This window comes from Arachis hypogaea, chromosome 9 (genome assembly GCF_003086295.3).
Source record: "Arachis hypogaea cultivar Tifrunner chromosome 9, arahy.Tifrunner.gnm2.J5K5, whole genome shotgun sequence".
Taxonomy (NCBI): Eukaryota; Viridiplantae; Streptophyta; class Magnoliopsida; order Fabales; family Fabaceae; genus Arachis; species Arachis hypogaea.
The window spans coordinates 6,395,918-6,409,968 of NC_092044.1; the positions used below are offsets into that span (position 1 = coordinate 6,395,918).

Consider the following 14,051-nt stretch of genomic DNA (forward strand, 5'->3'; position numbering starts at 1 on the left):
ACTTTCTGACGGATTTTCTGTCAGTAAGTACAAACGGATTTTTCGTCTGTAATTTGAACCTTGAAAAATCATATTACACTCTGATTACAGACAGAAAATAGGTCTGTAAATCCGTCAGTAAGGTAAAATAGAATTTTTTTAGATGTTTTTTATTACAAAATAAACCTAATTTCATACAAAATAAATATAAATTTAATGAATACAAATTTTCATCTAATTTTCATCTAACTTGTATCCAAACATTCATAGTATTTCAAAATAACTAATATTTGGTACTAGCAATAGAATCAAACATGATGTTTGGTTTTGACAATGTATCAAGAACAAAGACATTTAGTAATCTCCTCTAAATAGTCCAATATCATTAGTATATATTTCTAACATACAAGAGATAATCATTTATAAATTTATTTTGATTTGAATTGATTTTCTGACGAGGGCTTCACTTAATTTAATTTTCCTTGCATCCATCTTGTGAGCATGTCAAGTGCGGCTTCTAGTTGGTCCATAGGAAGAAACAAAACTAGCACCAGTACGACATAAGAAGTGTTTTCCCATCAATTCTACCTGTTAACAGGACAAAACAACAAAAGCAGCATTAACATCTGTAAACAATCATGCAAAAGGGCCAAATAAATACAATTAACATGAATGAGATTCTACCTTGATCATTCCAAGTGCAAATACAGCCATGTCTCTTTCACTAGTTGTATTAACTACACATGTTGAACCCTACTTTTACAATGGAAACACAGTAAGGGGACTGGTAATAGACACACACTAATTCATAATATTTTAACAAGACAAAGTCAAGTCACTGGTTTTCTTCTTATAACTTAAGAATGTAGAAACTAAAGTGCATTATCAATTTATGTATACCTTTTTCAGACTGCATAGATGCTGGCAAACTGCATCTGGTCCTCCTTTTCTCAAAAGTTCAATGGAAACAGATGCAACAATGGATGCAGGTATTCGACCACCAGTCTTCTCTTCTATCCACTAATTGGATAAAAATCTTTTAAAAAATTTATTCTATGCCAATATCAAAATAAAAGTCAGCACAATCCATTAAAAAAAGGAACAAAGAGGCTTTTACATCACGTAGATTTGAAGATTTGTAGCCAAAGACAGCATTTTTAGCAAACTCTGTGTCCCCTGCAAGAACAAGCCTGCAGACAAAAAGTGAAGTAAGCAAGGTTTCTAATGTCCATTCCTAATTCCTTTCAACCAAGTTAATGAAGAATGGCAAGACATACGTATCAAAATCAGCAACATAGTGTATGTCATTGATAGTGTAGCGGCCTCCTTGAAGGAAAAACGGACAAATTATCTATGCATCCATTTCACCTAACACCAAAACAGCAACATCTGGTTCCTGTGCACAATAACCGAGTGTCATTTTGCATATTGAATCATAAGTATCATCATTGACTGGAACATGTTGTTAAGCTAAAGAATATCATTCTTGCCTAAGGAAAATGGCCACGCAAAGTTGAGTTTCCCCTCAAAACAATTGTATAATCAATATTGTCAACTGTTTTTGCTGCAGTGTCTAGATTTCTGCATATCTCTGTTATCGGTGCACTGGCCTGTCAAATGGACAAGCTCAATTTCCTCCCCATTTTCTTCCTTTAATTTTATATGATATAATTCATAAACAAGACTTCATTGCAATTTCCTATTTCTTATTTATGTTGAATAAAATGGAATACTGATGATCAAGTTGAAGTGAAGGAAACATAAACCCATATATATTGCATTAGAGCACCTGACAGATACAGTTGATGAGCAATAGTTGATAGTTGAAGTGGAACTTTCAAAGATGCTGATTAACGAGTAACGATTCCCTGAATATGAGAATATATATCAATAGCACAATATTATGACAACTTATTTGAAAAAAGTGTTACACTAATATTCCTGCCAAACAATGAAAAAAATATTTATTGATGCTGACCATGTCCTTCACAAAGATATCAAGTGCTGAATATGGTGTGTAATTATTATCTAGCATGTGTGGACATGATTTTTAAGCATCCTGTAATAGTAGAGAGAAAAATTGTTTTAAAAATTAAGATATGATAATAGAAAGCACTCTATGACAAATTCTTTTGAAACAGCCATGAGAAGAGTACCAAGAGTAGCAACACAACCATAACCACACATGATTGATTATGAATGTGACTATAAAGCAAGCAAGTTCTTTAAATTTTTCTTACAGTCAAAGAAGGAACAACAGAGAATAATCACTTCATCGAGGACACATACCAGGATGTAACCCCACTAATTGTAATAAAATCAAACAACAGTCTTGTATTCAGACCCAGTCTTGCTCCAAATGCCATTGCCTCAGCAGCTGATGCTATGTGAACTCCAGCAAGCAATTGATTAACCATCTTTATACCACTAGAGAACAAAATACACCAAAATTATATCATTAGACATTCATTTGAAATAAAATTTACTATGTCCACTCAATTTCATTGTCAACTTGAATCACATTTATCATTGCATTACTTATCTCAAGCAGATAAAAAGCAGTACTAACCAAAGGACAAAAATGGATAAAAAACTGCTGGCTCATAATTAACTAAAAAATACCTTCCAGCACCACAACCACCTTTAATAATGTAAAGCTTATCACTTAAGGCTGATCACAAAAAACTCAAAATCAATTAAAAGTGATTATTGAATTTACGGCAACCCCGGAATCAAAATTAAAATTTTGCATTTTATGATAAACACTTATTAGTTGTAGCTTTTTTTAGTAGTTAGTAACGTACCTTTTTGCTAAGATGAATAGTTGTAGACAACACAGCTTAGTCGATTACTATATTAGCTTGATGAGAAATTACAAAAACATTGATAATGAATATTATTATTTAGTGTGCATAAAGATATATTCAAAGACATACATGCAAGCAATGTCACCTTAAATTGGTAACCCCAATTCTATTGAAATGACTACTTGACACCTTACTCCTCAAATGTGAATGACAATGAAAAAGAGTATTATTGGAACAAGCGTATCCGTATCTATCATAATCAAGTCTCTATCTTGGTGCACTCTGTGATCTAACCTTAGCTCTAGAAGAGTGCGTGTTGGACATGTAGTTGGGGTGCCCTGCTTAGTGGCGGTTTCCATGTGTCTACTTCTAGAATTTTGTCACTCATCTTCTCCTCATCTTCATCTCTGTTTTCTCTTTCTTTCATCCATCGCTCTAACCAACTCGAACCAAACCGTGCCCCCCCTCTCCCACTCGCTGTTCCAGAAGTTCGCATTGGAACTACATCTCTGCCACTAGTTCAACAAGAAAACTTATGTGTTAATAAATACTAACATTTAGATGATTAATATGAGGAAGAATTAGAATTTGATACCTTCAAAATAGAAGATCCATCAAATTTAGTACTATATTCTTCAGGGACTTTCCAAGTCATAATTAAGAAAATCTCAGGTCACCAAGTTCAAATAGAACAACAAGGCAACACACAATAAACAAGTTTCAAGAGCACAATAACAAAAAGAAATATTAAATACCCTTGATGAAGGCAAAATACGACCATCCACTTGAGTAAAGCCGGTGCTTATAGAAATTCCACAATTTTGAAGCATAGATTCAGAACCATAGTTACTGGTTTTTAGTGCCTAACTAAACAATATTTAATAAGCTTCCTTAACCAAGGTAAAAGTAGTGTAACCACATCACTTAAAATTTAGAATAACAACGTACATCAGATAAAACCCTCATCTTCTCCGGTGGCTTCTGCCTGGACTTCTCTACCAATGAAGCCCTTTGAAGCATGGACAACGTGGACTTCTCTACCAACGTTAAAACAGTCACTTCTTCAGTACCATCATCACCATCCCTTCCACTTTTCTTCAGAGAAAACCTTCAAAATTCATCAAAATCAATATCAAACTATGAAAGTTAAAAACTATAGAAAGAAATGGCCTACCATGAATTTTAGCTCAAAAAAGCTTCGATTGCAAAAAATAATTCATCAAAATCAGAGTAAACCTGCAGATTTAAACAAAGCACAAAAGCAGAGTATGATAAACCTAAAACTGACACAGAAAAATTGAGCCCTAAGATTTATCACGAAGAACAAAATCACAAAATTAAGATATATATACCTGAAATTTGAGATGGTTACGAGAAGAACTGAGAGAGCGGGTTGAGATTAGATGGAAGAAGAGTCAGAGGGAGCAGATGCAATGAGACCGGCGGCAGAGAGAGCTCTGCGATGATGGGAGTAGATGCGACGAGAGCGGCGGCGGAGGGATCTCGTGACGCAAGGGATGACAGAGAGAGATTGTGCGACGCAACGGTGGCAGCGGCAGCGGCGGAAGAAGCAGAAGTAGCAGCCACGGAGAGAAGAAGTAGCTCGTGCTACGGAGAGAAGAAGAAGCTCGTGTTTCATTTGGAAGTAGCTCGTGTTTCATTTAGGTTTAATTCAATATTTTCGACGGAAAATTTTAAATTACAGACGAATTTTTTGTCTGTAATAATTTAATAAAATATAGCATTTTTGTTCATTTAATTACAGACAGATTTTCCGCCTGTAACAATTTTTCACGGAAAAATGAATTTTTCTGACAAAATTATCGACGGATTCTCTTTTCCATCTGTAATTTATGCTAATTCATTTTTTTGTTTTACGACAAAAAGTCCCTTTGAAATTCCGTCTATATTTCCGTGGAAAAAATCCCTCGAAAATATCCGTTTGTAATAACTAGTTTTCTAGTAGTGAAATTAGGCTAAAAAATCACATAAATCGAATTGGTATATCTAGAGATATGATATAGATGACGATTAAGGATCAGTAATATCAAAACAATCCTGTTAGGGAGAAAATGAAAAATCTTAATAATGTGTACAATGGATTAGTTATTTAACCTAATAGAGATAAATAATATAAATCCCTCCACAGATTATCCTAAATTTAAAAACTCTAATTCAATTATTTCACATCAAATTTTAAATTTCAAATTTTTAAAAAATCCAATTAATTATTTAAAAAAATAATCATCCAAAATTCTAATTTACCAAAATATTTTACTCCAATACTCTCTTCTTTTTCGACCGGCGGCTACCCCCACCTTCATCAATAATCATCCCACTTCACCTTTGCTGCTTGGCTTCCCACACGCCACTCACCCTTAGTAAAAATAACCATCCACCTAAGAATAAAAATAATCGTCCGCATACCTAATGAATTGAACATCCAACATATTTTAATTATATATAACTAAACTCAATCCAGTCAAAATAATCATCTACATAAAAATTAAAATAACCGTCTGCATACCTACTAAAACGACCATCATAAATTGACCATTAAATATATTAAAATATCTCATTTATATTAAAAATAAACATCTCATTTATATGAAAAATAAACGTCTACATGCATATATAAAACTTCCGCTGTATACTGTCTTCTAGCATCGGTCTGTGCATCTAGCATCGATCTTCCGATGATCCATACGCTTCTCCGGTGATGCTGCTGTCGCTGTCATCATGCGTCCGGCTGTGGTACGATGCCTTCAACCTTGAGCACAAGAATAGGGTCTCCTCACAGAGCAACGCCATCCAAGTAGAGAGGGCCGTTATTTTCTTCAACCTTGGAGCCATTAGCAGCATGTGCTCCAATGCAAATTTTTCTCTTTCTTCTCTTTGGATCAAACTAAGGAAGGATTGAAGGGTGAAAATAAAAATGGAATTTAAAAAAGTTGCTAGACTTCCCCATGGCAATTAATATTAATCAAATTTATATACATTCTTCCCCTGAAAGTTTCAACTGGTTTTAGGGGCTTCATCAATCAATACCTGATTTGGAATTTTAGTGGGTAAGTTTAGCTGATTTGGGAGGCAAGAAATGCTATGTGAATCTAAAAATGTTGATATCATGAAGGGAGAAATGCAAAATTCTAAGTGATGATGGATATTTATAGAGAAAGGGCGTTAAGTCAACACTTTTGTGGATCTCTCTTACCATGTTTGATGTTCAGATAACATGCAAATAACATTTCTTTTCACGGGTTGAATGGTTCGGAAGCTCCTCGCTGGGGTTAGGGTATAACTTGGTCTTCAGCAAGGCGCTTCTCACGACGACGATTCCGTCGGTTTCAGTGGCACCGATGAGAGAGGATGGAGAGAGAGAGAGAGAGAGGGAGAGGGAAACGGTTGGAGGTATTCGTAACTCTTTGGAATCTTTATTTGTTTTGTATTTAAAATTAAAAATAATTTTGTAATTAATTAATTTAATTATCATTTAATGTTAATTTCAAAAATATTTCTATTGTACACATTGTACACTAATTACATTGGCTCCTCATACTTTTTCATATCAAAAACTATTAATTGTGATCCCCAATATACAAACACAAAATATCAAGCTACCGTAATCAAAACATTGATAAGTGTTACCCAAATATATTAGCTATAGCAGAATGACATACTTAGCTTAGTTAGCATTTGTAGTGATTAATAGTTAGTTACTAGTTAGTGTATTCCATGAACCTAAGATATTTATTATATATATAAGTTGGTATATATATAAAGTAGAATTTGCTAACTGATTTTGTTAGCTTGCCAATCGGCGTGGTCGTCAACATAAGTAAGGGTCATGGTGAAGGAAGTCTCGGATTTTATGTTTTGTGAACAAAGAATAATCATTCTTCGAGTGTTGGTAGCCGTGAGCATAGAGAACAAAGCAAAACTTATGATTTCACTGTCTACTAGCTTGCTTAACTCCATAAAAGGTCTTGTCAAGTTTGCAAACAAAATTGAGAGAGGAGAGCAGTAATCCTGGGGGAGTCTTCATATACACTGTTTCCTTTAACTCACCATGAAGGAATGCGGTGTTTACGTTCAATTGGTGGCAGTGCCAACCCTTGTTTATAGTGAGAGCAACAACCAATCGCACAATAGTGATCTTATCAACTAGACTGAATGTGTCCATGTAGTCTAAACCATATCATTGTGTATAGCCCTTTGCAACTAGGCGTGCTTTGTGTCTCTCCACTGATCCATTGGGATTAAAACTTGACTTTGAACACCCAACGATAGCCAATAGTTTTCTTTCCTGGTGGTAAAGGGGTGAGAGTCCAAGTTTTAGTTTGCTCAAGTGCCAAAAGTTCATCGTTAATGGCATCTTTTCAACAGTCTTTTTGGATGGCTTCTTCATAAGTTTTTGGCTCATCGTGTGTGGAAACATCAAGAGAAACATTCAATTGGTTAGTGCACAGAGAAGAGTAAGACACTGAATTGAAATGGGATATTTGCATTTTAAAATTGGCAAAACTTGTTGAGCAGTGATATTATTTGCACAATAAAAATCATTTAGATATGCTGGTGCTCGCCTAGTCCTACAAGACTTCCTAAGAGGTGCAGGGTGAGGTGATGCATGAGTGTCTATGTGAGTATGTACTTGAGACAAGGATGATGCTTGTGCATTAGGAATTGAGCTTGCAGTGTTATGAAGAATAGAATCAGTGACAGAAATCGGTTGATGCTGATGCAAAGTTGGAGTTGAATTCACATGTTAGTAAAACGAAAGATGATCATGATATGCAAAAGGGTCTGTCTATGGGACATGTGATGTGGTTGTGACAGCAGCAGGGTTGACATCTGAAGAGGCAGTATTGGTTTTGAATGAAAACTCAAACTCATAAAATATGACATTTCTAGAAAGAAAAGCTTGTCTTGTTTTTAGATCATAAAGAAAAAAATCATTTAATCCCTTCTTTATATCCTAGAAAATAACATTTTTGAGCTCGTGCGTCTAACTTCTTCCTATTTTAAGTTAAAATGGATGCAAAGGCAAGACAACCAAAAATCTTGATGTGGTTTAGATCAGGTAATTTGCCATGTAATTTTTGAAAGGGGGTAGATTTTGTAAAATGAGACTAAGGATTCTGTTGATGAGATGCATAACGCGTGCCACTGCTAAATCCCAAAAAAAATTTGGAACATTTGATTGAAAAAATAGAATCCTAGTCACTGTAAGAGAATGTGTTACGTTAGTGCTTTCTCTCAGCTATCCTATTTTGCTGAGGAATTTTCACACATGATTTTTGCTATAAAATTCCTTTAGAAGTAAAGAAATTATGCAAGTTGAATTCCTGACCATTATCTGATCCGACATACTTGATGGTTTTTGAAAATTAGGTTTCAACCATTTTGATGAAGTTGTGTAGAATTAATGAAACCTCATATTTATTTTTCATGAACTTAATCCAAGTAAAATGGCTATTGTCATTGATGATAGTAAGAAAGTACTTAAAACCAGATGTAGATACAATTAATAGAGGGCTCCAAATATCAACATGTATTAAATCGAAAGTCGAGTCAGCTGCTGAACTACTACTAAGAAAAGGAATTTTCTTCTATTTTGCAAAATGACAAGGTTCACAAGCTACAACATTATTGTTACATTTAATGAAAGAAAAAATCTTTTTGCATTGTTTGCAAAACTGAATTATTCAAGTGCTCTAGTCTGCTGTGCCACAATTGTGACTGTTGTGTGGACGAGACAGCGTTCTCAGATGTGTAATGTAGTGTTTGTGATGAATGTTGTACAATACAATGAGCTACAGTATGATCATTTGAATGATCCAGTACGTATAAACCAGTATTGCTTTTAGCTTTGTTAATAATCTTCAATAGATGGTGATCCCAAATCTGACACCATGTATGTGAAAACAAAAAAAATAATTTAATGTCTTTATAACTCGTGAAACTGACACCAAATTGAATTTAAAGATAGAAATGCAGAGAACATTTTCTAAGTAAAAATTTGTATTAAAAATTATTGTGCCAGCAATGGTAGTAGTGGCAATGGAGCCATCAGGCATATGCACAGTAACAGGCCGGGTTCAATATTTTTGAAAGACTGAAAATATTTAGAGAAAAACAAACGTGATCAGTAGCACCTGTGTCCACTACCTAGGTATCTAATCTAAGAAATTTTTTATTGGCAGATAAAGATGCAGCTAAAAGGGTACCTTTGGTGATCTGTAAGTCTTTTGGCTCAATTGATGTAGTGATTTGGTTGATATTGTGATTATATTGGGTTGACTGTTGTAGTCTTCATTGCGGTATAATCATATTGCTTCCAAACCATAGATACACTTGCTAGTACAGGTAATACACATAGGAATCGACCTGAAGTTATCAATTTCTTCCCAAATCCCTTGCATCTTGGTAAAATAAGAAATGATTGAAAGATCACTTTGTTTTGCACTATACAACTTTTCATACAACTCTAAGACATGGTACAAATCTCTCTGGTAATAGCGTTTCTTTAAATCATTCAACAGATCTGAAGCTACATTTCTCCATATGACACTTTGAAGAATATTGTGTGAGAGAGATAAATGTAGCCAAGAGAAGACAATGGCCCCAAGCCGCATACATTGGATCGGTAACCTCCGGTCGAAGGAGAGAGCTATCAATGAAGGGAATTTTGTTCTTGGACTCAAGTACTAACGAAATCGAGCGGGACCAATTAATGTAATTTTGAGAATTAAGGCGAAGAGAAATTAAGGGATTACCAGGACTTTCAGCTAGATGCAAAAAGTATGGACTGTTTTGATCAATAGGAGGATGCACCATTTTTGAATTTGTGCGGTTCTGGAGTTGAGTGAGTTGAAGAAGAAGCGTGTTGATATCGACATTAGAAGCTGCAGTGGAGCTGACGTTATTGTGAGTAGGATCCATTGAAGAGATTCGGTGCAAAGCAGGCTATGATTAATGAAGTTACCAAAAAAGCTTAAACCAGATCTTCTTCTCTAAAACTTACTGATCGTGGTTGAGATTCAGTCACAAGAAAAAAAGGGAGTGTCGATGAAAAAATCACAACTTTCATCAGAAGAAAAGAAAGAAGAAGAAAGCAATTTTAAGACACGATTCTCTAACTCGCTGATCGAAACATTGTTACCGAAACTCTCTAGAAATTCGATGAACAGCTCTCATTAGTCTCTACTGTGTGAGTTTGAAAAAGATGTTGGATCTGGACGTAGATGAAGAAGATTAGAATATGAAAAATGTCTGAGGTCAGATAATATCATGTAAAAACGAAAGCTGGAAAAGGGTTGTGAAGTTTGATTGCTAAAAAAGAATGGAATAGGGAGTAGAGAGAAAAGGTTCTAAAATCTGTTTGGTAGAGAGAAAAAATAATATGAATAAAATGACGAATTAACAAAATCAATTAGCAAATCTTATTTTATATACCAATTTACATGATAAATATCTTAGATTAATTGAATATACTAATTAGTAACTAACTATTAATTATAAATGCTAATTAAGTTAAGTATGCCAATCTATTATAATTAATAGATTCAGGTAACAATAAATTTAGAAATACCAAAAAATAAAATGAGAGAGAATAAGTGAATGAATGAATGCGTTACAATTAACAAAATCATTCTAGGGGAATTGTTCTCCAAATATTTGCCTTTTATAATGGGCAACACATTTCAAATGTGTTTAGACCTATCCCTACTCAAATGCTTTATAATAAGTCCCAAATAAATTTAGAAAAAGTTTAGGAGTTAGCACTTTTATTAAATTTTGGCTCGCACTTAATTATTAAAAGAAAATTGAATAATCTTATATTATTATATGTAATCTCACACTATTAAAAATATTATTAATGACTAATTGATAATTACAAATCACATAATCTGTTGGTTCTAACACTCCTCGTAAATTTATTAACTGAGCCCGACCCTTTGCTATATTTGTTAAACTAATAAAAACAAGCAAAAAAAAAAAATGTTCAGTGCTTTTTAAGACGTAGTAAAAAAAATTATGCTAACTAAACGATATATCTCTCACATTTTTATTCTTTCAGTTTGCATTAAGTAATTTACGATCTTGACTTCTAATTTTTCAATATTTAGACATGTTTCAAAATAAAATGCTATTAGTTTATTATTTAGAGTATCTTTCGCCTTCTATCTTGTTATTACACCTTCAAGACTTTGTAATTCTTTTTTGGACTTACTTCCTTCTATAATCTTATTAAATTTGATAAAACTTCTATTTCATAAATTTTTTTTATTTTTTTATTTTTATTTTTTTAAATAAAACTTTTTAAAAGTTATAGTAATAATATTTGGTAAGACAAAATAAAAGTGATTTAATCTTCAATAAGTATAAGTTTCAATAGTAGTGTTTTGATAAAGTTATTTTTAAAAGCCAAAATAATTTTAATAGACAGAAATATAATAAAATTAAAAATAAATTTAAATATTTTGCTTATATGTAAAATTATATTAAATTTTTTAATTTAAAAGTACAAATTTTATATATTTTAAAATTAAATTTTGTTAATTAATTAACAAAAAATATAATTTAAAAAATTTATTAATTAAATGTATATCTGACAATTTGTTTAAGATAATTCTTTTTCGAAGTTATTTATTAAAAACTATAAAGATATAAAATTTAAGAAAGACATACACTTTATTATGAAGATACTATAAAACGTATTTCTGAGTTTTCAAACTAAATAACAATTTTTTCTCTAAAATGTGAATATATTAATCAAAACAGATCATTTTAAAAAGGAGATTTCACACTTTTTTACCGCAAATTACAGAATATATTATCAAATTCTGCAAAAGAATTGTACCCAACATTATACCAATCTTATCAGTTATACATTCTATTGGCTAAAAATAATTTAAATGTGATGATAAATAAATTGAAGACATACATTTGTCTAGACTATATCAAAAAAGTATTTAAAGTGATAGAAAGAAATCTTCAATAAATAAATTAGGTTGATCGAAAAAGGTGTAAATCGAAAATGAAAGTCCATGATAGAAGTAATGAAGAGGCTAATAATTAAAACAATTGAAGAGGATCGATTATCACACTTGTTATAGCGGAAACAATTATATTTGATTTTTTTTAGGTAAAGTACATAAAAAATTTTGATTGGTTTAAAAAGACTGTAAATAGACATGACATGAAAGGAGTAAAGATTAAAATTTATTTTTAAAAAATACTCTCGCACATTCATATTTTTAACGATTTTTTAAGTAGATAAAAAACCTTTTTTTAATATAAAATTTTTTTCATATCTTTTAAATTTTTTTAAATTTCTTGTAATTTTTTCTCTTTTACAAATTTACTTTTCTTTACAAAGTCTTTGTTTTTTCTTTAACATTTTCGTATTATTTTTCGATTTTAAAGTCCTTTTAAGACATTTTATTACTTTAATTTAATTTCAAGTCATTTATTTTATTTATAATTTTTAATTTTAAGTTATTTAAATTTTATTTATAGCGTAAAGTATATTTTTTGTCCTTAAACTTTGCTAAAAATTTCAAAAATATTCTTAAGTTTTGATTTATTTCAATTTTGTCCATCAAGTTTTCGATTTGCATCAATTTTACCCTAATTACTAATTTTCTGATAATTAATATTTTTTCCAAATATACCCCTTTCTTATACTATCATCATCATTATCATCATCACAATCCTCTGTCTCTCCTTCTTTCTCTCTTTTCATCTTACCGTCATCTTCACTACCATCATCATTATTGAGCAACACTGTCAACCTCCTCCTTCATCGTCGCCGGCCAAACCCCTCATTCTCCTTATTTCTCCTTTCTTCTCCGACCCTCCATCTCCATCACCACCATCTCTGTTGAGCTCCATTCTCGATGATCACCACCATTTTTCTTCTTCTTCGTGGAAATCCAGCACCATTGAAGCCATCGCTCTTCCTCCTTCTCTGTTAGCAAACCCAACTTCTTATCTTTTCATTGCATGTATATATTATGTATACCCTAATCAATAATAATACTAATAAATTAGGCCCCTTTTGTATTTGATTGCAAATTGAAGCCTAATTGAAGATCCAAAATTTTGTTATTACTACTATGACTTTGTATTTGATGATTTGAAGAATCAAAAAAGTTGTAAGGCTTGAAGATGTTGTAAGCCCTATTATTGTTATTATGATCTGTATTAGTATTAAAGAAATTGAATATGCAACAACTTGATATGATGATGGTAGAGATGAATACCAATTACTATTTGATACTTTTTCGACCAAAAAGTTTGAATCTTGATTATTGGGGTTGAAGCTAATTTGGAATTTTTCACAAACTGTGAAGTCAGAATAGAAATTGTAAGAAGAAGGATCATAGAACCAAAGTGTGTTACTGTTATTATGATTATGATTATGGTAAGAAAAATCATGATGATTATTGTTTGGAAAATTAGGCTGTTGAAGATAGTAGTTTATGGTGACTTTCCTTACTTGAAGCTTCAACCTTTTCTTTCATCCTCTTTTTTTTGTGTCAGTATTTTGGTGCCTACCAAGTGCTTGTAAATTTGCAAATTTCTTCAAACAGTATTAGCATTCAAACTTCTTCTCATTATTATTAGTGGTTGTGGTTCTTTGATCTTGTGCTGTGATTTTTTCCCTAAGCTGGGTTTGCTAACAGAGAAGGAGAAAGAGTGATGATTTCAACGGTGCTGGTTTCTGCAAAGAAGAAGAAAAAGGGTGGTGGTCATTGAGAATGGGGCTCAACGGAGATGGTGGTGATGGAGATGGAGAGTCAGAGAAAAAAAGAGAAAAAAAGAGAATGAGGAGTTTGGCCGGCGACGATGAAGGAGGAGGTTGACGGTGGTTGCTCAATAATGATAATGGTGGTGGAGTTGACGGTGAGGATGAAAAGAGAAAAAGAAAGAGAGACAGAGAATTGTGATGATGATAGGTATAAGGGGGATATATTTGAAACGAAATATATTAATTATAAAAAAATTAGTAATTAGGATAAAATTGATGTAAATCGAAAACTTGATGGACAAAATTGAAATAAATCAAAATTTAAAGATATTTTTAAAATTTTTAACAAACTTTAGGGACAAAAAATATACTTTACTCTTATTTATATTTTAAATTTTTTTTCTATTCATTTAAAATTAGAATTTTTTAGTGTACAATTCAAAAACTGATATTTATAAGAAGAGTAAATTTGGTTTTTAGATAATTAGATTGAACCAACCCAAATTTTA

At 32.2% G+C, this 14,051-nt stretch overlaps 1 protein-coding gene across 45 annotated transcripts; it reads right to left on the reverse strand.

Annotated features, from left to right (window-relative positions):
- Positions 1 to 251: 251 nt before the first annotated feature.
- Positions 252 to 4,460, reverse strand: LOC112710139 (uncharacterized). 45 transcript variants are annotated; one of them, XM_072202393.1, is made up of 14 exons: positions 4,139 to 4,455; positions 3,961 to 4,022; positions 3,735 to 3,894; positions 3,542 to 3,649; positions 3,081 to 3,428; positions 2,269 to 2,406; positions 1,958 to 2,038; positions 1,769 to 1,847; positions 1,470 to 1,589; positions 1,257 to 1,375; positions 1,097 to 1,169; positions 880 to 999; positions 664 to 732; positions 252 to 567 (listed from the first exon to the last, which is right to left on the reverse strand). In XM_072202393.1, exons 5-7 carry the CDS (start codon positions 3,143 to 3,145, stop codon positions 2,008 to 2,010), a joined length of 234 nt encoding a protein of 77 aa, XP_072058494.1. In that variant the 5' UTR covers positions 3,146 to 3,428; positions 3,542 to 3,649; positions 3,735 to 3,894; positions 3,961 to 4,022; positions 4,139 to 4,455; the 3' UTR covers positions 252 to 567; positions 664 to 732; positions 880 to 999; positions 1,097 to 1,169; positions 1,257 to 1,375; positions 1,470 to 1,589; positions 1,769 to 1,847; positions 1,958 to 2,007. The 45 variants fall into 45 exon arrangements, 44 of the variants coding, with proteins under 44 accessions (XP_072058494.1, XP_072058503.1, XP_072058502.1 ...); XM_072202402.1 differs by lacking the exon at positions 3,961 to 4,022 and having other exon boundaries at positions 3,081 to 3,301; positions 3,382 to 3,428; positions 4,139 to 4,433; XM_072202401.1 differs by lacking the exon at positions 3,961 to 4,022 and having other exon boundaries at positions 3,081 to 3,301; positions 3,382 to 3,428; positions 3,542 to 3,653; positions 4,139 to 4,433.
- Between the last annotated feature and the right edge of the window lie 9,591 nt (positions 4,461 to 14,051).

What these genes read in the sequence shown, in the direction of transcription:
- LOC112710139 (XM_072202397.1), bottom strand. Translation starts at nt 3,145, where the DNA reads ATGGAAACCGCCACTAAGCAGGGCACCCCAACTACATGTCCAACACGC. An exon ending in CGCACTCTTCTAGAGCTAAG is followed by an intron (nt 2,407 to 3,080) that starts GTTAGATCACAG and finishes TTTGTTCTCTAG; the next exon opens with TGGTATAAAGATGGTTAATC. An exon ending in ATTAGTGGGGTTACATCCTG is followed by an intron (nt 1,848 to 2,268) that starts GTATGTGTCCTC and finishes TCTCATATTCAG; the next exon opens with GGAATCGTTACTCGTTAATC.